Here is a 27,671-nt window from a genome sequence, read left to right on the forward strand (position 1 = left end):
ACGCGCGTCCTTTGTTTGAACAGAGGGGAGTATGGTAGGATGAGAGAAGAATTGGCGAATGTGGACTGGGGGAGCGTGTTGGAAGGTAGGTCTGCTGAGGAGCAGTGGAGGATCTTTAAGGAGATCTTTCTTGGTGCTCAGCAGAAATTTATTCCGATAGTCAAAAAGGACAGTAGGTGGAGAGGTAATAAGCTGTGGATAACGAAGGAGGTGAAGGAAAGTGTTAAATTAAAAGCGGAGGCATTTAGAGTAGCTAAGAGTAGTGGGCGAGAAGAGGATTGGGAGAGGTTTAAATGTCAACAAAGATTGACAAAGAAGTTGATAAAGAAGGGTAGGAGAAACTATGAAGCTGGGCTAGCGCTTAATATAAAAAAGGATAGCAAGAGTTTTTATAAATATATAAAAAGGAAGAGGCTGGCTAGGGTGAACGTTGGTCCCTTAGAGGATGAGAAGGGGGACTTAGTGGTAGGGGATGGGGATGTGGCTAAGGTCTTGAATAACTTTTTTGTTTCTGTCTTCACAGAGGAGGACGTGAATAATTTTCCGGATGTTAGCGATGGAAAGGTGGTAGGACTGGAGGGTCTTAATGACATTACTGTTACTAGAGAGGCAGTGCTCGACAGACTGGAGGGGCTGATTGTGGACAAGTCGCCAGGACCGGATGGAATGCATCCGAGGGTTCTGAAAGAAATGGCAGAGGTGATAGTGGATGCCTTGGTGGTTATTTTCCAGACGTCGCTGGATTCCGGGGAAGTGCCGGAAGATTGGAAAACGGCTAATGTTACACCGTTGTTTAAGAAGGGTGCCAGGCAAAAGGCAGGGAATTATAGGCCTGTTAGTTTAACGTCTGTTGTAGGTAAAATGTTAGAATCCGTCATCAAGGAGGAAATAGCGAGGCATCTTGAGAGGAATTGCTTGATGGGGCAGACGCAGCACGGTTTCGTTAAAGGGAAGTCGTGTCTGACAAATTTACTGGAGTTCTATGAGGATGTGTCTAGGGCGGTGGATAGAGGAGAGCCGGTGGATGTGGTCTGTCTTGATTTTCAGAAGGCGTTTGACAAGGTACCTCACAATAGGTTATTGCAGAAGGTCAGGGGACATGGAGTTGGGGGTTAGCGTGGATAGAGGATTGGTTGTCAAATAGGAGGCAGAGAGTGGGGGTCAATGGGTGCTATTCGGATTGGCGGATGGTGACTAGTGGAGTGCCCCAGGGGTCGGTGCTGGGGCCTCAGCTATTTACCATTTATATAGATGATCTGGAGGAGGGAACCGAGTGTATGGTGTCGAAATTTGCTGATGACACCAAGATTGGTGGAACGGCAAATTGTGCGGAGGGTGTGGAGAGTCTACAGAAGGATCTAGATAGGCTGGGCGAATGGGCCAGGAACTGGCAAATGGAACTTAATGTTGGCGAGTGCGAGGTGGTCCACTTTGGTAGGAATAATGGTAGGAAGGACTATTACTTACGTGGCGAAAAACTGCAGCAGGCGACGGTGCAGAGGGACCTCGGGGTCCTTGTGCATGAGTCGCAAAAACCCAGCTTGCAGGTGCAGCAGGTGGTCAGGAAGGCAAATGGGATGCTGGCCTTCATAGCGAGGGGGATTGAATATAAAAGTAGGGAGGTCTTGCTGCAGCTGTATAGGGCATTGGTGAGGCCGCAGCTGGAGTACTGTGTGCCGTTTTGGTCGCCGTACTTACGCAAGGATATTTTGGCCTTGGAGGGAGTGCAGAGGAGGTTTACTAGGCTGATACCAGAGTTGAGGGGCTTGAGCTATGAGGACAGGCTGAATAAATTAGGCTTGTACTCGTTAGAGTTTAGAAGAATGAGGGGAGATCTCATTGAGACGTATAAGATGATGAATGGGATGGATAGGATAGAGGTGGAGAGAGTCTTCCCGCTCAGAAAGGATAATAGGACTAGGGGGCACAGCCTCAAGATAAAGGGGGGGCGGTTTAGAACGGAGTTGAGGAGGAACTTCTTCACTCAAAGGGTGGTGAATCTCTGGAATTCTCTGCCCGTTGAAGTGGTGGAGGCTACCTCGCTACATATTTTTAAGACGCGGGTTGATGGGTTTTTGATAAGAGAGGGGATTAAGGGTTATGGGGAGAGGGCGGGAATGTGGAACTGAGCCACGACAGATCAGCCATGATCTTATTGAATGGCGGGGCAGGCTCGAAGGGCTGGATGGCCTACTCCTGCTCCTATTTCTTATGTTCTTATGTAAGAAGTGGGGCCTGAGAGTCTCACTTAGCAATCCTGTCACCCTGCCTCCTATCCCTTCCAGACGGAACCCACCTTACTTTCGTTCTTGCTGGGTGTCATTGTTCAGGGACCAGAAGAGAGTAGTGCAACACCAAAAGAGAAAATGCTGGGAAAATCTCAGCAGGTATGACAGCATCTGTAAGGAGAGAAAAGAACTGATGTTTCGAGTCCAGGTGATCCTTTGTCAAAGCTTCTCTTTTGGTTTCAGATTCCAGCATCTGCAGTAATTTGCTTTGGTATAGTGATGCTACCCCTTTACTTAAGGACCAAGTTGGACAGTAACATGGGTGGACAAAAACTCTGATTGTAAATGAACCCATTTGCAGGCAGAGAATTATGTGCTGTTGCATCCTTTAAAGGCTTAAAGTGCTGGAAGGAGAAGGTTACCTTTGCCAGCATGAAGTTTGATGAAACTTAACAGATGTCTGAGAAGTTGAGATGGTTCTGACCTGGGAACACGTGGAGGGAGAGTCAAGGGTGGCACGGTAGCACAGTGGTTAGCACTGCTGCTTCACAGTTCCAGGGACTTGGATTCGATTCCCAGCTTGGGTCACTGTCTGTATGGAGTTTGCACATTCTCCTTGTGTCTGTGTGGGTTTCCTGTGGGTGATCCAGTTTCCTCCCACAGTCCAAAGATGTGCAGGTTAGGTTGATTGGCCATGCTAAAAATTGCCTCTTAGTGTCCTGAGATGTGTAGGTTAGAGGGATTAGTGGGCAAATACGCAGGGATATGGGGGTAGGGCCTGGGTGGGATTGTGGTCAGCGCAGACTCAATGGGCCAGATGGCCTCTTTCTGCATTGTAGGGTTTCTGTGATTGTATGAAATGCTTTGGGGGAAAATTGACTTCAGAGGAGGGAGCAGCTTTTGAAATATTACCGCTGAGTATCTGGGTGAAAGACATGGCCACTAATAGCATTCTGCTACCCTTGAGTGGACATTTTAATGACTTCAACAGATTAGACAAGTTTGGATTAGCTACTATAAAGTTATATGTTATGCACTATACTAAGCATGAATAGCACATCTAATTATCTTCCCTCATAATCAATTTTTAGTGCCACCTTGAATACACATTAAACAGCAGGGTGCACTCTGCAGTAGTAAACTTTCCTGTAAGCAATCATTTACTCACACTCTGAATTAAATTTCTCCGAACAAATCTATCCATGTGATGCATAATGCATACACATTCAGTCACACCCACAATGAGCTGCATGTTGACAGTTGAATATATCTGTCAGCCCTTCGACCAGTATAAATCTGACTCTTATACACTGTATCCGAGAGAGGACAGCAATTGCAGCAGGAGGAGTGCTCTCAGTGGAAGAGGATCTCAGAATTGTTCTCATCCTGTATGAAGCATAGCCCTTGGGATGAGACAATGTCAGTGGGGCAGCAGGTAGAGAAATTCCATTCGATGGGTTTGTTCCCTCCAACCCTTTCATCTCCCTCACTCCATTGCACCAAGATAAACAGTAAAGGACAGTATCAGTTTACGGATTCCGCTGAAAGTTATGTCTGAAGTGGTGTGATAGGACAGAGTTCCTTTCCTCCTTTAGGTGTGCAATGGTAGAGGGTGGGGGGAACGGCGATTCTCCCAAAAAAGTTCTAAGTGCTGAATTCAGGGAAAAACTGGTGTAAACCCCAATTGTTTTCTTCAGTGCGACTTCAGACAAGAATCTTCGACACTCTGTGCAATGCAGAGGTCACAATCGTGAATATTATTAGAAGCTCAGGGGGCGGGGCCTATTCACAACAGAGTCTGACTGTTCCGGGCCTCTGCACATGTGCAGCAACCCCTGTTTGTCAGCTCAATCAGTGGCCAGCTTGGGACCCTTGTTGCCCTGATCCCCCTCCTGTCCCAGAGCACCCTGATCTCCAATCCGCCCCCCCCCGCCTCCCCGAGGGAGACAGAGCCCCCTTCCCCCACCCAGCAGACCAACCCCACCCCCCACCCTTGGAAGGCTGGCCTGCTCTCCAGCCCCAAACAATTCCAATGCAGAGTGGCAGTGGGAACCACTATCCCTAAACCCCACCCTCTACACTTGCCCCCCCCCAGGCCTCACCACCTTGGCACTGCCCTATGCCTAATGGGCAGTGCCAAGGTGCCCCCGGGCATGCGCACTTCATCCCTTGGGCAGTGCCATGCGGCACAGACCAGGGTATCCATGCCCAGGAGGCATCACCTCCCATCCATCCGACAACTGGGGGGGCCCCGATTGCCCCCCCCCCCCCTTCACTCCAGCGGGGTCTCCCGCTAGTTCCCCAAATGTGGGGAATGAGTCTGAACCCCGTCGGAGTGAAATTACACTGATGGGATGGGAGATGCTATCAGGCCTGGAGAATTCAGTCCTAGCCTGATAATGACTTTAAATAGCGTTAAAATAAGATTAAAATGACTTACCTGCTGGCCCCGCTGTCTTCCAGCATGGTCCCGACTGCGCTGGATATCTGGAGCTCAGAGATGCGTAATTCCCACAAATCGGCCCACATACTAAAAAAAATTAGCGCGGCGGAATGGGAGAATTGCCCCCAGAAGTCTTTTTCAAAGTTTTTTTTCTGGTGACCCACTCTTATCAAATGGCCGTTCCCCCATAACCCATTTACTATTTGTCTCTGGCCCTCTCTTTCACGTAACAAACCAATCCATGTCCACAAATGGCTTAACAGAAAGGGAAAGAAAATTGATGCCAAGTCCATGTACAGGGCATGCTGACCTGTTTATTCTTGTCTCATTTAGTCATACATTGTGCTGCAGCAAGAATTTACCCAGAGAGCAAACAGAATGAAAGCATCCTTTTTGGTGACCCATTTATTGACATTCCACAACCTACCTGTGGGTCGCAACCTCTACTTTGAAAAATACTGGAGTAGAGACAGCACAGTAAGGGTCCAGTGACACTGAGTACGTCTCTACCTCACAGCACAAGGCACCATCCACTGTAACTCTCCACAGCACCAGTGATCACAACAATTTCAGTCCCAGCCCTTTGAATGCACTGTGCAGGATCAGAACCTGGAACTGGGCCCGATTTCCAAGTCCCTGAAAATCCAGCCCCAAGACCAGTGTACCCTCGTCTACGGTCCATAGTTTCACAGCATTCCAGTCCACCTTAGTGCATTGGATGGAATATTAGCACAGTATTCCTGCTCTCCTTTCCCACAAAAGGAGAGGAAAATGAGAGCTTTCTGGAACCCTGAGACCTCTCAGCAAGTCTTTCACCATGCCATTCGAGACCTAGGGCTGCACTGTGACTGGTTCCTTCCTGAAGGTTTTGAACCACAGATGAAGAGAGCTGTTGATTAGAGTTTCAAAAGCCTCATTGCTTCAATAATCTCTGAACTGCCATCTGATTTGCTATTGTGCAGGTTAGTGGACATGATGAGACACAGGTCTCAGTAACAGCTCATCCAGATCCCGCTATTGTATTCGCCGACCTGCCACTCTCAAAGAACAAGAACAAAGAACAGTACAGCGCAGGAATAGGCCCTAAGGTCCTCCAAGCCTGTGCCAATCATGATGCCTGACTAAATTGAAACGTATGCAGTTTCGGAGTCCTTTCATTCTTGTCCTATTCATGTATTTGTCTAGATGACCCTTAAATGGCACTATTATGAATTCTCCTCCAATCAGCATGTGCCAGAAAACAGACAAAGGGAAATGAGGAAGTGGTAGAGTCAGAGCAGACTATCTTGTGACAGGGCTTAAGATTACTTCAAGCCATCTCTTTGCTGCAGTTTGTTATCTTTCCGTGGTTCTAAAACAAAAGGGAAGACAATAGAGTAATGGTCAAAAAAACGTGGCTTATGCACAACAGGCAAAGGAAAACCTAAAAGATGTAAAGTAATTAACACGGAGAGAGAAATAAGAAATGTGTGATAAAACAGTGTAGAAGGGACAGATTAGGTGTATGATCCTAATAAGCATTCTTCACACAAGTGTAAAGGATAGAAGGAAGAGATTGAATGAATTGCAAGCGCAAACTCAACTTGGAGGGTTTGCCATAGTAGTCTTCACTAAGATACCGTGGCAACAGTCAAGAGTGGGAACCAAATACAGCGAGTTATGATAGCTACAGGAAGGAAAAGGAAAATGGTGTAGAGACTGAAGTGCAGCCTCAGTGATTAAGGATGGAATCACTTCATTGATAAGAGAGGATATAATGTGAGGTAAGCTGGCAGAGAAGTTTTAATGAGAAGAACTAAAAAATAAGAAGGACTGAAACTGCAGTGAGAGTTGTGCATAGGCACCCCGTAACAGCTATGAAATAGTAGCTTACGTAAATGCTAAAAATAGCTAAGGCAGAGTCATTTTAATTGGGGGATGGGTTGAATTTTTTTAGATGAGTTCATGTCAGAAAGGTAGTTAATTTTTTGTCTGCTTGTGGCCGCTCTCTGTGACAATGTGCCTTGACCAATTAGGATTCAAGCAGATTTAGTAATGAATCGGATATAATTAACAGCCTAACACAATGTGTGAACATTTATCTAATAGTGATCGTAATATGATTCAGTTCAATGTAGTGTTTGAAAGTGAGAAATGCAAAACAGCTGCTCTGATTCTAGATTTAGGTAAGGCAGTCTTCAATGGGATGAGATGGAGATTGTCCACTTTAAACTGGGCAGAAGACCAGTAGGAGGTGCTCAAAGACAAATTTAATCTGTTGCAGAGCCAGTTTATGCTGCAAAAGACGAAGAACCTACTGGCCAAGTAGGTAATGGGTAATTAAAAGGTAAGAGACAATATAAACCTAAAAGAAAAAGCAGACACAAAGGCAAAAAATAGCACAGATCCTGATGACTAAGACAGATACAAAAGACAACCAAGAGTGTCAAACAAATCATAGAATCTCTACAGTGCAGAAGGAGGCCATTCAGCCCATCAAGTCTGCAGCAACCATAATCCCACCCAGACCCTCTCTCCATTACCCCATGTATTTACCCTACTAGTCCCCCTGACACTAAGTGGCAGTTTAGCATGGCCAGTCAACCTAACCTGCACGCCTTTGGATTGTGGGAGGAAACGGGAGCACCTGGAGGAAACCCACACAGACACGGGGAAAATGTGCAGACTCCACAGAGACAGTGAGCCAAGCCGGGAATTGAACCTCGGTCCTTGGCGCTGTGAGGCAGCAGTGCTAACCACTGAGCCACCGTGCCACCCACAATGTGAAGAATTAAAAGAAATTTGCAAGGGAAATGGAAATCAGTACAAAAATATTTCAATTTTATGAAGGAAAAAGGGAAGTGGAGAGAAATGTGAATCCCTTGGAAACTAATAGCAACACTGCATGTACTGCGATAAAGGCAAAGTACTGTGGATGCTGTAATCTGAAACAAAAACAGAAAATGCTGGAAAATCTCAGCAGATCTGACAGGATCTGCGGAGAGAGAATAGAGCCAACGTTTCGAGTCTGGATAACCCTTCTTCTGGAGCTCTGATCCAGAAGAAATTTTGCCAGTCAGTATTCTAGATTGATTCCTTGCATCAACTTGTCAGGACTCCTTTGACAGCACCTAGCAAACACAACCTCTATCACAGAGAAGGACAAAGGCAGCAGATGCATGGAAACACCACCACTTGCGAGTTTCTCACCATCCTGACTTGGAACCACATTGCTGTTCCTTCATTTTTACTGGGTCAAAATCATGATATAGAATTTTAAGGATAGTGGATGATTGATGCTCGCCTTCCCGAGAGTTGGTGTCTAATGCGCGACTGCACCCTGAGTGCCATTTCCCACTCAAATGGGCGTTGATTGGCATCTCGAGTTACAAAATTACAAAGGAGTGTACTTGGGTGTTTCAAACAGAAATATTGTAGAGCTCAGGATCACATTATGCTTAGCCCAGATCCTTTTGAAATAAGTTACCATCTCTTCGGGTAGGTACTACCAGCAGCCACAAGAAACTTAAGAAAAATACATATCCAGCATTCACGGTTATTCACAATTACTACCAGTCAGTTAGACCATAGACATTTCCATTTATGGGAAGACAACAATAAAAATATCTAAGTTGGTGCCGATACAATTTGTGTCATATTCCCAAAACAAAGAACTTGTATTTATTATAACACTTTTCACAACTTCAATTGTGCCAAATCACTTCAGTTCAAAAATGCTTGATTGATAAAATAGTCACTGTAATTATGGAAGTATGGCTGCCAGGTTGTGTACAGAAAGGTCCTACAAATAGCATTGTGGTGATGATCCAGTAGTCTGTTTTTGAGATTTTGATTGAAAGATGAAAATGTACGAAGACATTGTGACAATCTGTCCTAGTCTCCTTGAAATAGAGAACTGGCATTTTTATTGAAAATGGTCTTATATGGGAAATGTTAACACAGAAGTGTTGATAGGTGTGTCTTAAAGTCAGCCTTTGTGGTAATTTAAGTTAAGATTCAAGTTCCAGCATGAAAGCTTAATGACTTTCTTTATTTCATTGTGGCAAAGTTTAGGAATTTATGATGGTACTAACCATGGCAGTTATGTTCAGTTGAAGTACTTTTGTCACCTGTAATATTTACTGTAATGATATTTTTTGTTAAGGAATTCCCTTATTGCCCCAGAGCAGACTTGAGTGTAAAACCAGACAAGCAGAAACATATAAAGCTGGAATAGTCTCAGTAAAAAATTTATTGTACGAGCTCATAAATCAGGAATTTCCCTTATTGGCAAATTCAGTGACCAGTTCAGATTGTTGAAAATGCTACATTGAACTTAATTTGAAGTAGATGAATAGACAATCAATAAGCTTTTTAATCTTGCTAGGGCAAGCAGAAGTACAAATTGAATCTATTTCTTCATTGGTAAAATAAATTTGTGTTGTCACGCTGTCTTAGTTTTTCATTCTCCTGAAGGTTAGCAAGCACAATGACTTTTTCAAAAGCACAAATGCAGTCAATTTGAATGCATTGTGCTTTTGAGGGTCCAGCTAAAATGTTCCATGTAAATTATGGGTTTGTATTTGAGGCAGTGCTATAATAATATGAAGCATATGCCACATTTCACAATACTTCATTAATCATATATTTCAATTAGAATTTACATGGATCTGATTTTTTCTTTTTTTTCTTTTGCTTAAATTGTACAATGAAACCATGAATTTATTCAGGGAAAAAAACAGTACGGTTAAACAGGAAAAAGGATGACCCAGATCTTTTGTGAATTTATCTATTTCTTCTCTATGAAAAAAACCCATTCTGTTCTAATGGGGTGCAGATGGATTTTGCAGACAAATCATTATAATGCTGTCCGAAGTAAAATATATTGACAGCTCCGGATAGGTACAAGCTTTTGAGGGTTGTTGATTTCTACCTTAACATTCCACTATAATATTTTGATAACTGGCCAATTTATAAAAATGGTTGAAAATATAATTTAGGCAAAAGGCACCTTGAAATTTTGCCAGGATTCTGCCAGCATAAATGTTTGTTTTCTTCTTTTTCATTTGCTGGTAAATTAATGGTTTGTTTTACAGCCATGTGAAACACTGGGTGGGATTTTCCAGCCGCGCTCGCCCCAAGAATGAAAAATCCCATCCGAGGTCAGTGGATATCTGCACGGTCCATGTCCTGGGATGGGAATATTCTTCCCATTATATTTTAAATTGGCTTTCAAAACATGTATAAACTTTATTGGAGAATTAACAAAAGAAGTATAGTATTGCTCAATGCATGCTGGCAAAGGGGATGGTGTTGCTGGGGAAATATTACTTTCGACATTAGAATGGTCACATTTCCAGTTTGTGACCCACACAATATTCTTTTCTTTCATGCAGAAAGGTGAGTTTTTCATGGATGTATTTTGAAAGGACTTTCTCCCTTCAGTTTTCCATTTCACTCCAATCAACTACAGTGATAAGGTCACGTATGCTTCTTTTAGGATTCCTTCCATTCTGCTTCTGAAATTGATTGCATTTTAGAAACCAGGATGATTTTCTTTCAGAATTTTCTTCCTTTTTGCTTGGACATTCCTGGGCTTTGTTCTCTTCTGAAGTCACTACTGAGATTGGGAACTTATTGTCTAAAAGATGACATTGTCAAACTCCATCCCTCCCCCGTCCTTAACACTGCACCAGACTCTTTGGGCCCGCTTTTACCATTTTCATTCTAAGTGCTGAATCTGGGTGTAATGCAGATCCGACCTGGAAATCTGCTTTCAGCTGCTTCCATGTGCACTCAGCCATCTCCGGTCCCATTCACGCTGTGGACGGAGCTTAGCGCGGCTGAAACGATTGGAGCTCTGAACGGTGCATGTGCTTTTGGAAAAAAATTTGAAAAAGCGCACCCATGTCAGGTCACTCCCGAGCTGCTGAAAGAGGAGAAAGTAACCTGGGAGTGAAAAGCAGGAGCGATGGTGCACACACACATCACTGTCCCCCTCATTCACACCCCACATCACTGTCCCCCTTATCCACCCTCTCGTACCCATACACATCACTGTCCCTCATTCACACCCCACTGCACACACACATCACTGTCCCCCTTAACCACCCGCCCCACCACCCACACACATCACTGTCCCCCTTATCCACCCACCCCACCACCCACACACATCACTGTCCCCCTTATCCACCCGCCCCACCACCCACACACATCACTGTCCCCCTTATCCACCCGCCCCACCACCCACACACATCACTGTCCCCCTTATCCACCCGCCCCACCACCCACACACATCACTGTCCCCCTTATCCACCCGCCCCACCACCCACACACATCACTGTCCCCCTTATCCACCCGCCCCACCACCCACACACATCACTGTCCCCCTTATCCACCCGCCCCACCACCCACACACATCACTGTCCCCCTTATCCACCCGCCCCACCACCCACACACATCACTGTCCCCCTTATCCACCCACCCCACCACCCACACACATCACTGTCCCCCTTATCCACCCGCCCCACCACCCACACACATCACTGTCCCCCTTATCCACCCGCCCCACCACCCACACACATCACTGTCCCCCTTATCCACCCGCCCCACCACCCACACACATCACTGTCCCCCTTATCCACCCGCCCCACCACCCACACACATCACTGTCCCCCTTATCCACCCGCCCCACCACCCACACACATCACTGTCCCCCTTATCCACCCGCCCCACCACCCACACACATCACTGTCCCCCTTATCCACCTGCCCCACCACCCACACACATCACTGTCCCCCTTATCCACCCACCCCACCACCCACACACATCACTGTCCCCCTTATCCACCCACCCACTACCCACACACATCACTGTCCCCCTTATCCACCCGCCCCCACCACCCAGACTAATAGCCACCCCTGTCTCCTTCCCCCCCCACCCCCACCACCGATCACCCGCAGAGTAGTAGCAAACCCCTCTGCCCCTTCTGCACCCCCAGCAGAGATTCATCTGCGCCCCCCCAGCACCTGAGATACATGTGACCCGTTTCCCTCCCCCTCCCCCCTCTCCCCCCCCACCCCCGACAACGATCTAGCCTCACTCACCCCTCCTTCCCGCCTCCTTCTCCCTCCCCACCAGAAAATGTTCAGCTCCCCCTCCACGCCCCCCGATCAGAGATGCATCTGACCTGCCTTCTCCTCCCCCACCAGCAGACAACAACATGGGCTCACTACCTCCCCCACCCCCACCCCTGTCCACCCACCACCACCACCACTGATCTGAGTCAGAGAGCCATTGGAAGCTCTGAATGCGCTCTTCAGCAGCTGGAACACCAGACTTTTATTTAGCAGGTCCATTACTGCACGGTTCTGGATTGGGAAATGTGGTTGTAAAGGGGGAAATGCTGATAAAGGTGGCGGCCAGTTCATTAATTCAATTTAGATGCACGCAAGTGCCTTTAAATGGCCGTTGTGCCCGTTTTGGACGCCAATCGAATTGCTGCCATTCCTGGGTTTCGGTAAAGTGGCAATTTGCACGGATCACGTTAATGACCTCTCACCTGACTTTACCGTGTCTGAAAATGGGCACAACGCAATGGTAAAATCAGGCCCTGTGATTTCAACATTGCTGCACTCCACAAGGTATATGTAATCCAAGGTTTGATGCATGCATGCAGATGTAATAATAAAAGTGAATGCTTCCTGAGTGGCCATGTAGTTTTCAGTTATGGTTCAAGTAGGAGGAAAAAGGATTTTGCTGGTATAAAGTTAGGTGCATAAAATTTGAATGACTGAATAGTGTGAAAGTTGCTGCATCCACAATAAAATTGATATGTTGCTGACATTCATCTTAGATTTCACCCAGCTTTGCAGAATTTTGAAAGGCAGTGAGATAAAAAAGATTCCACTAAAACTCAACGATTAACCAATTTTGAAAAGAAATGGTGACGGGTTGCCTTAAAGGGGAGGTGATGGCCTCGTGGTGTTATTGCTAGACTATTAATCCACAAACTCAGCGAATCTGGGCAGGGAGGTTCAAATCCTGTCACAGCAGATTTGATTTATTATAATCACATATATACACTGAAAAATATCATTTTTTACGCACTGTAAAGACAAAGCATACTGTTCATAGAGAAGGAAAGGACAGAGTGCAGAATGTAGTGATGTAGTCATAGCTAGGGTATTCAGAAAGGTCAACTCAGTGCCAGGTAGGTCCATTCAAAAGTCTGATGATAGCAGGGAAGAAGTTGTACTTGAGTCGGATGGTATGTATCCTCAGACTTTTGTGTCTTTTGCCCTGACAGAAGAAGGCAGAAGAGAGTATGTCCAGGGTGCACGGGATCCTTAGTTATGCCAGCTGCTTTTCTGAAGCAACGGGAGTGTAGACAGCGTCAGTGGGTGGGAGGCTGGCTTGAGTGATGGACTGGGCTTCATTCACAACCCTTTGTAGTTTCTTGCAGTCTTGGACAGAGCAGGAGTCATACCAAGCTGTGATACAACCAGAAAGAATGCTTTTTATGGTGCATCTGCAAATGTTGGTGAGAGTTGTCGTGGACATATCAAATTTCCTTCGTCTTCTGAGAAAGTACAGGCATTGGTGGGCTTTCTTAACTATAGTGTCAGCATGGAGGGACCAGGGCAGCTTATTGGTGATCTAAGACTTTGAAGCTCTCGACTATTCCTACTTTGTCCCCATTGATGTAGACAGGGGCATATCCTCCACTCTGCTTCTTGAAGTTGATGACTATATCCTTTGCTTTGTTGACACGGACAGAGAGATTATTGTCATTGCACCAGTTCAGCAAGTTCTCTATCTCTTTCCTGAATTCTGTCTCATCATTGTTTGAGATCCAACCCACAACAGTCGTGTCATCAGCAAAACTTGAAAAGCGAGTTGATGGGGAATTTGGCCGCACAGTCATAGGTGTATAAGCAGCATAGTAAGGGGCCTGAGGACACAGCCTTGTGGGGCACTGGTGATGAGGATGATCATGGAGGAGTTATACCAAGCGGTGATACAACCAGAAAGAATGCTTTTTATGGCGCCTATCCTTACTGATTGTGGTCTGTGCATTAGGAAATTCAGGATCCTGTCGCAGAGGGAGGAGCCAAGCCTTAGGCCAGAGGTTGGAGATGAGTTTCATAGGAATAATGGTGTTGAAAGCTGAGCTGCAGTTGATAAATAGGAGTCTGATATAGGTGTCTTTGTTACCTAGATGTTCTAGGGTTGAATGCAGGGCCAGGGAAATGACATCTGCTGTGGACCTGTTGCAGAGGTAGGTGAAATGTAGTGGATCCAGGCAATAGTGGAGGCCAGAACTGATTCATGTATTGACTAGCCTTTCGAAGCACTTCATAATGATTGATGTCAAAGCCACCGGATGATAGTCATTAAGGCACGCTGCCTGGCTTTTCTCCTTCCCGGGAAGATGGTTGTCTTCTTGAAGCTGATAGTGGAAGTGATTTGATTTGGTTTACTATTGTCACATCTATTAGTGTACAGTGAAAAGTATTTGAATTCAGTAAAAAATATTTAGAATTAAGAATCTACTGATGACCATGAAATCATTGTCGATTGTTGGAAAAACCCATCTGGTTCATTAATTTCCTTTAGGGAAGGAATTCTGCCGTCCTTACCTGGTCTGGCCTACATGTGACTGCAGAGCCACAGCAATGTGGTTGACTCTCAACCCTCCAGGGCAATTAGAGAAGGGCAATAAATGCTGCCCTGTCAGTGATGCTCATGTCCTGCCAACTAATAAAAACAAATTCTTGGATTCCATTTGCCAGCCCAACATCTGTAACTGTATTTCAAAATTGTTCATTGTATTTGTTGTATTTTGCATAGTTAAGGGGTCCTATCAAAATTACATTCTTTCTGTAAATTATTAAATTGTGACCAGATTTGCAATTTTAAATGTTGAATTTAGAAAGCAATTAAACAGTGTTAAGACTGCTATATTCTACAGGGACGGCATGATGGTACAGGGGTTAGCACTGCTGCCTCATAGCATCAGTGACCTGTGTACATTTCCAGCCTTGGGTAACTGTGTGGAATCATAGAATCATAAAATCCTGACAATGCAGAAGGGGGCCATTCAGCCTATCGAACAAGGACTGACAACAATCCCACCAGGCCGTACCCCTGTCGCCCCATATATTTGCCCTGCTAATCCCCTTGACGCTAAGAGGCAATTTAGCATGGCCAATCAACCTAACCCACACATCCTTGGAATGTGGGAGGAAACCTGAGCACCCGGAGGAAACTCACGCAGATATGTGGATAATGTGCAAACTCCACGCAGTCAGTGACCCAAGGCTGGAACTGAATCTAGGTCCCTGGTGCTCTGAGGCAACAGTGCTAACCATTGTGCCACCATGCCACCCTATGTTTGCGCATTCTCTCCATGTCTGCATGAGTTTCGTTTGGGTACTCTGATTTCCTCCCACACTCCGAAGATGTGTGGGTTATGTTGATTGGCCATGGTAAATTGGTCCTCAATGCAGGGTGAATACGTGGAGTTACAGGGATAGGGCCTGGGTAGGATTGTTAGTGGTACAAAACTCGATGGGCCAAATGGCCTCCTTCTGCACTGTAGGGATTCTGTGATTTAAAAAAATTGTAGTGATGATAGCCATTTTAGATTTTACTTTAAAAACAAATTGCACTGACATATGGTGTGAGATTTTATGGCCCCACTCATCCTAAAACCATAAAATCCCATCAAGATCATCAGATCTTTCCACGGTCTACCCTTTATCCATTCCAATTCCTGTGGTGGGCGGGGCGGTAAAAGTCTGCCCTGCTGTGAGTCAACTTTGGCATAAGCATTTGAAATGACTATTTTTTGGACTTGCCTGGAGCTGAAGAGTATTGCATAATTTTATGAGTGTATGTAATGGGATCATTCTTCTGAATTTGTGTATGTGATGAAAACTTGTTGCGATTAATTGGCAAAACAAAATAAAACTGCTGCAAAGCATCAACTACTGGCATTAAAATTTAGATAGTTGGGAATAAGGCAGGAAATCGTGAAACCTTTTTTGCCCAAGAAGAATAAAATTGTGGAATGAGGTATCAGGGAGGATCATCAAAATGCATTGTGTAAATGGGCTCACGGAATAATTGGTGTATTTTTTGTGAAGTGTAAATTACATATCAGGCTTTTTATAATCTCATATTCATGGCTAGACTATTTCCAGAGATAGGACTGTGATTTAAATGAAAATTTCTGATCACTGCAGTTCTTAACCTTTTTAAGGACTTGTGTTTAAGAATTTAAATGTACAGCTTCCACCTGTTAGGTCTGCTTGCTCTGGGTATTGAAGGTGGACTGCAGTGAGATTTAGTGCAACCTTCTGCTGCATTGAGGAATTTAACTTCTGCCCACAATTTCCAAATTTTTCTTTCTAAAAATCAACACCCTAATTGATATAAAAAAAATTCACTACTCATAACTTCCTGTAATTCCTTCTGGAAACCAGTATTGGAATTCATAAAACCCACTTCAAAGAGATTGATATTTCACACGGTTGCAATCAAACTGCATGATTAGCACCCCACTGTGATAATGAAAGGTTGTGAAATCAGTCATGCAGCACTAATCCTGCAATGACAACACTCAGATTTATGTCAAAAGACATCCATTGACGCTGTCTATACTTCCTGCTGCCTCGGCAAAGCAGCCAGCATAATTAAGGACCACATGCACCCCAGGCATTCTTTCTTCTACCTTCTTCCGTCGGGAAAAAGCTACAAAAGTCTGAGGTCACATACCAACTGACTCAAGAACAGCATCTTCCCTGCTGCTGTCAGACTTTTGAATGGACTTCCCTTGCATTAAGTTGATCTTTCTCGACACTCTAGATATGACTGTAACACTACATTCTGCACTCTCTTGTTTCCTTCTCTATGAACAGTATGTTTTGTCTGCATAGCACACAAGATACAATACTTTTCACTATATGTGACAATAATAAATCAAATCATATCAAATGAAAAAGAAAGAGTGAAATAGCAAGCATTTTGTTTTTAACACTGCAAGCAGAATTTTATTTCAATTATTTAAAGTGCAGGAGTTTAAAATGCCTTAGCATCTTGGCAGCTTCTTATGAGAGCTCTCTTCATGGCATTTTTGACTAAGTTGACATCTCCATTGAACTTGACAGTTTCAATGATTTAAGTACTTTTTATGCACATTTATGATTGTTTTGAACAATTCTGAAGGGCACTGTACCTCCCCAAAGGTGACCTGGGGGTCATATCCCAAATGGTTACTTACATCTTCAAAAGGGCTTCCTACCTGTCCAATGGATTCTAGTGAGTGTAGACCTTCTGTTACCAAGTCAAAATTGCATTAGTCGTGTTTTGAACATTCCAGAGAAAATCATAGCTGTTTGAAGCAGCTGCACTTTAACATGTAGTTTCCTTTGTGAACCACCCCCACCCCCACTGTAGATGCTGAGATTCTCGCCAGAATTCTATTATCCCATCCTCCACAGATTCAGAGCAGGCAAGGGCGGACAGTGGAAATGTCCTTGACCTCGGGTGGGATTTTCCAATCTTGCTCGAGCAAGGCGGTAAAATCTTGCCCATTGTGTTTGGAGCCTGAATCCTGGAGTCCAGTCTCCGCAGACATTTTCACAAAGACAGAGAACTTCCCTACCTTTACAACAATTCAGACCAGAGTTCCTAGTCCTGCTGTAACTATTCTGTTATGTTTGATTTTCATATCATTATCATATCAGATCAGTCATGATCTCATTGAATGGCAGAGCATACTCGATAGGCTGAATGGGCTCCTATGTCTTAGGGTCTTATTCAATAATCTTTGTGAAAAACGTGACAAATGATGAAAGCACAATGGCTTTATAATTCTGTCAGAGTTTGTAAGATGCAAGATTGTGAGATGTAAAATTGTTGGCGGAATTCAGTCATTAATTGCAGCTGAGGAAGTCTATTTGATCCATCTTGATTCATCCATGTAGCAATGTTAATGATACAGCATTTAATATCCATTTGTTTTTTCATTATCCCCTGACTTTTGCCCCCCTCCCCGTATCCTAACTGCAAGTTTATGCCATACCTAAATACTGTTTATGTGAAAAAGCAGATTTGCTATCAGTCCTAAAATGACCTTTTATACATTTGAATATGTGTCCTTTCATTCTGCACCCACAATTAAAACTAATCCTCTGGACTTTTCCTACATCTGTAACTATCCTATATCTTTAAAGATCACCTCTCGAGTGTCTTCTTTCCAGAGGGAAAAGCCCAAGTCCGTGCAGTCTTTCTCCATAACTCAGACCAAAACACTCAAATCAATCTTACAGGTTTTCTCTGCACTGCCTCCAGCAGTAGAAACTCTCTCGTTTCTTAGCAACCAGCACCAGGCACAGTATTAAAGTTGCTGCTTGACCTTTACTTCCTATGGTTTCTGTTCTATTGTTTTGGTCATGTCTTTCAGCATAGTGTTGGCATTGATTGTTGCTTTGTTATGGATTGGATAAAACACATGTTTTTCAGCTTCACCAATTACCTAGGTCATTATTATCTGAAGAATTTGCATGCTGCTTATATTTCCTTTTTTATGGTTAGCACCTTGTGCTTGTCTGCATTGAGTTTTGTCTGTTATTGTACTGCTCGCTTAACATTGGACAGGTGCTTGGCTCTGAGGCGATTTCTGTCTGGGGAGAGATGGGAACCGAGAAGCATAGGTTTCCAAAACATTTTGCAGTTTTTAACTGTACAGCATTTTTGACATTTGTTCGGTAGGTTCCATCCCGGTCTGACACAGCTCTCCCCACCCCCTCCTCATTTTGTAATATTCTATCTGCCCTTTCCAATTCCACTGCCTGCCATCCCCAGCTAAATCAATATGCTGTGCTAATCTTACCACTTTGTATTCAATTCTCTAAATCCAGGTCATTTATTTCAATTAAAGATCATGCCAACATTGAATGTTGGAGTACCTCAGCCTGAGATAACTCTGTTTGACACTACAATGAAGAATTGAAAGCAGGCAGATTAGTAACACTTGCGAGGCATCTGGATGGGTACATGAATAGGGAAGGAATAAAGGGATATGGTCTGAGTGAGGGCAGATTTTTTAGGTTAGTTAGGGCATCGTGATCAGCATGAGCTTAATGGGCTGAAGGGCCTGTTCCAGTGCTGTACTTTTCTTTGTTCTAATATTATATAAAAGCTTTTTATTTTAATCATAGGCATGTCTATGTCATTCCATTCTTCACGTGGGTCTTGTCTTTGGCAATTATTCTGGCTCAAGTTATTATCCAGCCAATCACTTCTATTTTGACACTCGCAAAAGGAACTCTGTTAATCATCACTGTGAGTATAATATTCTGCAACTTTGGTCTAAACACGAACAGAATGCATTTTTTAAAATGTTTGTTTGTAAATGAATTCTTTTCTTCAATTCCTATGTGCGAAAGACAAAAGTAAACAGATATCAGACTCAACCTGGTAATTCCTCTGACACATATCCCCCAGGTGGGTTTTGTAATTCTTCTGCTCAGGTGAAAATGTGTTGACATTAAATTTCTGGCATATGATCAGATATCTCTAGCTTCTCATTCCTCACCCACCAATTACTGACAACAGCCTGCTTCTACCTACCCCGAATTAACAAGAGTAGGTTCTACATGGGAGGCAATTACCTAGGGGCATTATCACCATATGATTAAACCAGAAACTCAGCTAATGTTCTGGGGACCAGGGTTCGAATCCCATCACGACAGATGGTGGAATTTGAATTCAAGAAAATATATCTGGAATTAAGAAGCTACTGATGACCATGAAACAATTGTTGATTGTTGTAAAATCCCATCTGATTCACTAATGCCCTTCAGGGAAGGAAATCTGCCGTCCTTAACTGGTCTCCAGAGCCACAACAATGTGGTTAACTCTCAGGCAGCTAGGGATGGGCAATGAACGCCCTCCAGCGAGTGACGCCCACGTCCCATGAATGAATACAAAAGAAGTAGATTGATCTCAGCACAAATTTCAACCTGTTATGAATGCAGCTCCCTTTTTGTACAAGGAGTCTGATGACACCCCCCACACGCACCACCACCACCACCACTCCCCACCCCCCCCCCCCAACACACACACACACACACACACACACACACAATAGGCAGGTAGTTGCTCTGCTGTAAAAATGCCAGTAAGATCACAAAGCCACCCGTCATGGGGCCTTGATAATGTCAGTTTGCTGTCTGCCTTCGTGGAGAAGGCAACCAATCCACTTCCCACTCTGCACCTGGGAAAGTGTCCTGGTGATGGAAATGGTTCAGGTAGCTATCCCAACATGGCTATTCACTATTTCACTGCCCCCCCCCCACCCCGGAATATCCTCAGCTCCAATCCCAAATCTGCTTTGACAGGGCTGGAAGGTTCAGCCCATTGTACCATGTTTCTTAATCCATTTGCACAATTCTGTGTTCTCCTTTACAGGTAGTTGTGACCTTTGTTGTAGGCTCCGAAGTCCATCAGGAAATAATCAACGATTTCTCCAGCATTGGAACACCCTTCCTGATGGGTACTGTTGCACTTGGTAAGTTATTTCTACCATACATTTATAATCCTGAATTGTATTTGCATCCTGGCTCAAAAATGGAAAAATTGTTCATTTTTCAGCACTTGGGACAAACTAATGAACAAATATGATTGCATAGATTTGAAAGAGTGATTTCATTGCCTATAATTTCATTAGCAGAAACAAAAGTAGCCAGCTGTTACATTACTGTAATAAGTCGTCCTTCATCATTTCTTCATCTGTCACTGAATCACTGAACTCAGATGTTAACAGTAATATTAGGAGTTTTAGGGTTTCAAACATAGAATCATATCATATCATAGAATCATAGCATTCTACAGTGCAGAAGGAGGCCATTCAGCCCATCGAGTCTGCCCTGAACACAATCCCACCCAGGCCCTATCCCCATAACCCCGTACATTTACCCTAGCTCATCCTCCTAACACTAGGTGACAATTTAGAACGGTCAGTCCACCTAAGCCGCACATCTTTGGACTGTGGGAGGACACCAGAGGACTCAGACGAAACCCATGCAGATATGGGGAAGATGTGCAAACTCCACATAGACAGTGACCCGAAGCCATGAATCAAACCCAAGTCCCTGGCACTGTGAGGCAGCAGTGCTAACCACTGTGCCATCATGCCGTGCATAATAATCAAGTTCACAACAACACATTGGATATAATTTTCAATACTTAGCCCTGCCAAACCAAGGGACCATTTGTGGGTCAGGAACCCAGATTTCCTGATCAACATCTGTTGCCGACCTGTCAAAGGAAAGATTTCTGGTTAAAGGGGTCCAGACACAATTCACAAAAGCTTAGCAGAGCACAGAACTTTGAGGCTGCAGCAACCACAGGAATGGAGAGGAGACCTGGGAAGGCTGTTCCTGAGGTGTCTCACTCTCAGCTGCAGGTTGTGCTGCTGGGTCTGAGGGACTGCAGTGGGGTGATCTCTCTCAAGGACAGGAGGAAACGGACAGCCTCTCCAACTAAGCAGGCATGGATGGAAAAGGCCAAGAAAATCAGCAACAGAAGCGTGGTTCTTCCATCAGGGAGACAGTGTACCAAGAGGATCCAGAAACTCAAAAGGTGAGGTGCACAACGCTTTCAGGAGTAAGCCTTACACTCTGACTGTCCCAGCATCCTCTTGCACAGTACTCCTCAGGGTAACATACCTTGCAGCTCCTTTCCCTGGTACCTCACATTCAGTCTACCCACATGAACAACTACACTCCCATTCCTCCTTCCTCTCATCCCATCGCTCTCTCACACCCATGCCTTGCAGTCACCCTCCCTCCTCTCCATGCCATCCATTTCCAGCACTCACATCTCTGCTTGCTCTCCTTGCAGAATGCACCTCTTGTGCATGCATAATAATATAGAGAGGTAAAGAGATGAAGACTTTCCAATGACAGCCAACTTGACACCCACTGGCAATGCATAATGGAAAGAAGGACTTGATCAGGAGATTGTAGTGATTTGCTCTGAAAGCTGAGGGACTGGAGCTCACACATATCAAGATGAGCTGATCCTCTCTCTATCTGTGCACCCTGCATTGGAGATCTTGCCTATTTGGAGGTTGATCTCTGTGTCCATCCCTTCAGCCTTGAAGAGGGAAACGTGGCTGAGGAGAATGCAGCTGGTGATGTTAATGTTGCTGCTCCCCTTGCTCCTTATCAGAGGTGAAAGGTAAACCAGCACAATCTGCTCCCATGTTGTGGTAATGGCTGACAGATGGAAGTTGCAATTCAAGGTGAGGGAAGTGTGTCAGGTGAAGTGATGACCAACAACTTAGCAGTTACCTGTCAAGCAGGGAGAAAGAAAGCTGCCGTCTGCTACTGCCTGGCCGTGGCTGGAACTCTTCAGTTTCATTGATCGAAGGCTTCCTGGCCTGTCAGCTCCATTGATGGAGCACTCCCCACTATGTGCTCACCTGATAGGTCCTGGTGACAGCTCAGGAAATACGTTCACTGGTTAAAGCCAGAACCCTTGGTTAAAACAGTACTCACCTAACTAATAGAATGTATAAATAACTAGCCCAACAGCTCCAAGAGGGTTGTCTACTCACCTCCCAACCTGCCCAGTTGAAACCATAAATGAACTGGATGATGGCAGGATCTCTGTGGATGCATCCAAGTGTCTCTGGCCTTGTCTGTAAAAATTATCCCCATTGTCTTTACTGGACTTAGTGGTCCAGACTCTGAAATGGAAGGCAGAAATTGTCACCATCATAGAAGCTACTTTTTCTTTTCTGGAGATGTCTTGTGGATTCACCATTGAATAGCCAGGATTTCTGACAGAATTAAATGAGAGTGAAATATGGCTTGATCTGTGTTCGGCCTTGAATTTTACAGCCCTTCCCCATTTCACCGCCTCCCCCCCCCACCCCACCCCCTTCAGCCACCAGCCCAAGAAAATACCTTATTTGGCTCAATAAATTATTTGGGGCCCCCTTTGAGTAAGAAAGTTGCTGAAAATGTAAATGCAGTTGCCTTGCCTCACGTTGAAATGCAGTATTGAAGTCACACAGTGTATGCTGGTTTATGGAACAGTCTTCTGTCCTTTGCTTAAGTATGCCAAATGATTGAGGTGGCATTGAGGAGTGTTCTGCATCTTAACGCTCTCTCCACTCACATTGTCTGTACCTTTAAGACTTGATTACCTGTAAAGACTCGCATTCTAATCATTATTTTGTAAATTGAGTTTGTGTCTTTATGTGCTCTGTTTGTGAATAGAACTCCCACTCACCTGATGAAGGGGCAGCAAGCGCTCCGAAAGCTCGTGGCTTTGCTACCAAATAAAGCCATTGGACTTTAACCTGGCGTTGTGAGACTTCTTACTTAAGGAAGCGAACAGCTTTGTGAAATGTTAGCTGGTTCTCTTGCAGTTCAAGAACAGTTGGCTGTAATTCAGTCCTATAATTTCCTTACTGAAATTGTGTTGTCAAGGGACTATAAAAATACCCGAATAATCTATATCAGATTTTATTGGATATACAATACTGTGCACATGCATTTACTTTCTTGTTAAGATTATTTGACAGAGCAATACTGGTAAAATTCTAATGTGGAGAATATCGGGCAAACAATACTGGACGTATTCTTCTAAACAAGCAGGCCTACGCTTTTGCTTTGAGGATTGTAGGTTAGAACTCCAAAAACGGAAATCTCTGTTGATCTCGGGTGGGATTTTATGATCTCGCCCAAGCAAGGCTGTAAAGTCCAACCCGTGGGGTCTATAAATCAATTGACATTTTAATTTAATCCACAGATTACTCTGTTAATAGAAATTTGGAATTTCTTATCAACTTGAAATCATTTGCACATAAATCAAAACAACTGATACATTCTTGATGATTACGGTTCCAACTGCATGATGCTAGTTTCTCAATAATTCCAGAGATACCAATACAATATGATGTATGGTTTAATTTAAGTAGGAAGGAGAGACTCGGTGGGATAGAAAGCAGGATAACGATTCTTTCAGAGGCTTTCTTTCAACTGTGCATCAACATTTATTTAACATGTTTGGGCGCTTCATTTGTCTAGAGTGCAGATTAATTTTCTAATCTCTCAAGAATACATTCAGGCTAAAAAATCACACCAAACATCTATGAATTTTGTAATTCGAAGCATTGGGAGTTGACTCTGGATCCAGACATATAGGCTGGAATTTTACTGTCCTGCCCGGCATGGGAATCGCAGCAGGTGAGGGGCGGAGCATGGGAAGGTCTATTGACCTCGGGTGTGATTTTACGGTTTCGGGATGATAGAGGCTGTAAAATCCCACCCAGAGACCGAGATTTTCTAACCGTGTTATGCCTGGTGCAGATTGAGCTAATTTGGGAAAATTGCGTGCTTCCCAGTCCCTTTCCATTGGTGCAAACTTGATCTCACCCAGAAACATCACGAGGCTAATTATCATGAAATTGATTTGATTTCAGTCTCATTAGTGGGTCTGACATGCAATCGCCCCTTCTGGAATTTTCCCATGTGGGAAGTCGCGCAAGCACAAATCACTACCGATTCCTTAAAGTGTGGACTATGCATAATAGGTGCGAGGATAAGCAAGGATCTGAGTATTGCTCAGCACTAATCTCCAGGGTGTAAAAGGGCAGCTCAGCCACTGCCATGGTGTAAGTTTGGGTGGGAAGCCTTCAAGGGCTTGGGGGGGTGCTCGGGCTGGATGTCCTCAGGTTGGGGTTGCTGCTGGGTTGGGGCTCATGTGGCGAGTGTTCTCTCTGCCTGCTGGAAGACCTTTGAACAATTTCATATTACGTCAGTTTCAAATCACACTAATGTCACATTAGTTACCCTGCTCTCTGTCTGCTGGAAAGGCTCTGTAGTTTATTGTTGACATTTCATTTCAGGCCCCACTAACAGTTACAAACACCAGCGCCGGAATTCTACTGCCTTGCCTGCCATGGAATGGGAGCGTGCAAGGGGCAGACAGCAGAAATGTCCATTGACCTCAGGCGGGACTTTCCATTCTCACTTGAGCAAGGCCATAAAATCCTGCCCCTAATTGGTTGTATAAATTTTATTAGGGAATATGATGAATTTCAGCTTTAGAATGTGGAATCTGGTGGACACCAGTGTGATCCGCAGGAAGCACATCGGCAAGCTTCAACTGCGTATTGCATCACTTACCCAGACACTTGTTCTTCCAGGAGGTGGTCACAACTCTTAGATTAAGTATGTCAGATTTGCTCCATCATCAGGCACAGGAGGGTGTGACTGCAAGTGAAGCAGGGAAAGGGATCCAGAAGATAGCCTTGGAGGAGCCTCATTCCTTGTAATTCTCCAACAGGATTGAGGTTCTTAGAGCCTCTGTCGACGAGAACAGGATGAATAAAAAAAAATCACAGCACCAAGGGACAGGGACCATTCAACTGGAGGGAGTGAATAGAAAACATAAGAACATAAGAAATAGGAGCAGGAGTAGGCCATCTAGCCCTTCGAGCCTGCCCCGCCACTCAATAAAATCATGGCTGATCTGAAGTGGATCAGTTCCACTTTCCCGCTTTCTCCCCATAACCCTTAATTCCCTTGTCTATCAGAAATCTATCTACCCGTGACTTAAATATATTCAGCGAGGTAGCCTCCGCCACTTCAACAGGCAGAGAATTCTAGAGATTCACCACCCTTTGAGTGAAGAAGTTCCTCCTCAACTCTGATCTAAACTGTCCCCCCCCCCTTATCTTGAGGCTGTGTCCTCTAGTCCTGCTATCCTTTCGAGCAAGTGAGGAATTATTTTGGAGTTGCATTGTATCAAAGGTGCAGTTTGTGACACCTTGCTTCTCAAATGTAATTTGATAAAATTCTCTCAGATTTTTAATATTCTTTAAAAATAGTTGTGAATATTTTGAGCAGGGACTGCATTTGTGGACCTTCTCTAATTGCCATTGAGAAGGTGGTGGTGAGCTACCTTCTTGAATGACTGCAGTCCTTTCTGAAATGGTTGTACAACAAAGGAGCTTGCTAGGACATTTCAGATATGACCAATTTCCCTCCTTAAAGTCATCAGTAAATCAGATGGGGTTTTTTTTTTACAGCAGTTGATGATAGTGCCATCATTGAAACGAGCCATCAATTCCACTTTTATTAATTAATTGAATTTAAATTTCATCAGTTGCTGTGGTCAGATTCGGATCAGTGTCTCCAAAACATTAGTCTATCAGTCAGTGACATGACTGCTGTGCCACCATTTATTGGATGGATTGGCCATGCTAAATTGCCCTTTAGTGTCTCAAGATGTGTAGGTTAGTGGGGTAGATACATGAGGTTGCAGGGGCGGGCGTGGGTAAGATGCTGTATTGGAAAGTCAATGCAAACTCGATGGACCAGATGGCCTTTTTCTGTATATATCCCCAGATCTCTCTGCTCCTTCTGCATTCGATGAATCTATGATGTTCCCCCAAAGGTTAATGCTTCAGACAGTGGCTATGAGAAGTGCTCACTCCTTAATGGAAGTGGCAATTGTATAAGATGAGAGAACACTTCCCAACAATTGATAGCCTATAAGTTGTCCAATATTGGTATGGAGCATCTGTTCCCTTATGTTTTGACATTCACCTTAAATTGGTGAAGTCTCAATCCTTCCACTAATGGGAACAATTTCTTTCTATCTGCTCTATTCAGGCCCCTTGTGATTTTGAACACAAGTATGAAATTTCCTCTCTACGTTCCTAATAACCCAAACCTCTCCAATCTACTCTTGTAACTGAAATCCCTCCATTCCTAGAACCATTCTTGTCATCTTTTTCAGCACCCTCTCTAAAACCTTCCTATACTTCTGACTGTATGTTGCCAATTCATCTGAGGCCTGATGATAGCATTAGATACTGCGTATTTTAAAATGTACTGTCAGCTTTGGGTGGACGATTTCGTCATCTGTCCAAAATCCTGTTTAAAATTAGTGGGGGTTGGAGGGGTAGGGAAGTGGAGAGGTGTGGGGGGGGTTGAGGGGTAAGGGGGGTTGGGGGCTAGGGGAGCGTGCAAGGGGAGTGTTTGCAGGGGCAGGATTTTGGTGGCTTGACCCATAAAGGTAAGCTGCGGCGAGGAAGGACAGATATACTTCCTACTTTACAAGAAATGCTTTGGCTTCCCCTGGTCTGACCATTCCCCCTTTCCTGATGTAAAATTATAATGAGATGGTGCGGGAATCTGATTGCACCGTTCTACCTTGTGTCGGCAGGCAGTCTCTGAGCCACGCAATTTTCTGCCACATCTCATCTAGGATGGATGGAATGTCAACCAATGTAGTAGAAATGAAGCTTTGGGGGTTAAATTGCCTTGCCTCATTTTTGGAACAATGGGTGAATTTTCATCCATTTGTCCAAAAGACATCCGGAGTTAAAATCCAAATCCAAACATTCTGTCTGGAAGATTACATGGAGATTGTGCATCTTAGTTCAGTCGATCAATCTCTCACCACTGAGTCAGTAAATTAATTTAAATCAAGACCTTTAATGCAAGTTTTTGATTGTTTCGTCGGATGCTAACAAACTCATGGCACTTTGTAAAAATCAGGCTGTTCTCCTGATGAGTTAGCAAATATCCCTTTCTTCTCCAGTGCCAACAAAAATAAGTCAACTAGCCTCCTGTTGTATAGTTTATGGGATTGTGCTATATATAAAAATTTTGCAGTGTATTCCTGCATAATAACATGAACTTCCAAGGAATTCATTGTGAGCGAAGCACTTTGAATTGGTTCTGACAGGTTACCATATTATAGCTTGTCTTCCTTTCTTGTAAGTAATCTGATTACTATCTATTTATCAATGTTATAGGCCATCTGCTATTTCTGAGCTCATTTTCTAAATTTGTCGGCACTTTTTTCAATGTTGCACATCATCACTGTCACAAAATGGTATTTGTATTGAATGGTACCTTATCCATATGATTGTGAGAATTACATTTGTTTTAAAGATCCAGAACAGGTCTTAACAGAGAGCA

The 27,671-nt window shown here is 44.1% G+C and overlaps 1 protein-coding gene across 2 annotated transcripts in view; it reads left to right on the forward strand.

The window, feature by feature from the left end:
- Positions 1-27,671, forward strand: part of LOC145340980 (uncharacterized) — a 315,943-nt gene that overhangs the window by 135,649 nt on the left and 152,623 nt on the right. For both annotated transcript variants that reach the window (XM_080185613.1, XM_080185614.1), the window contains exons 8-9: positions 18,879-19,002; positions 20,131-20,230. In XM_080185613.1, coding sequence (XP_080041739.1) covers positions 18,879-19,002; positions 20,131-20,230 — 224 coding nt within the window. The remainder of the gene's footprint in view (positions 1-18,878; positions 19,003-20,130; positions 20,231-27,671) is intronic.

Source organism: Carcharhinus amblyrhynchos, chromosome 3 (assembly GCF_965287045.1).
Source record: "Carcharhinus amblyrhynchos chromosome 3, sCarAmb.v2.hapA, whole genome shotgun sequence".
Taxonomy (NCBI): Eukaryota; Metazoa; Chordata; class Chondrichthyes; order Carcharhiniformes; family Carcharhinidae; genus Carcharhinus; species Carcharhinus amblyrhynchos.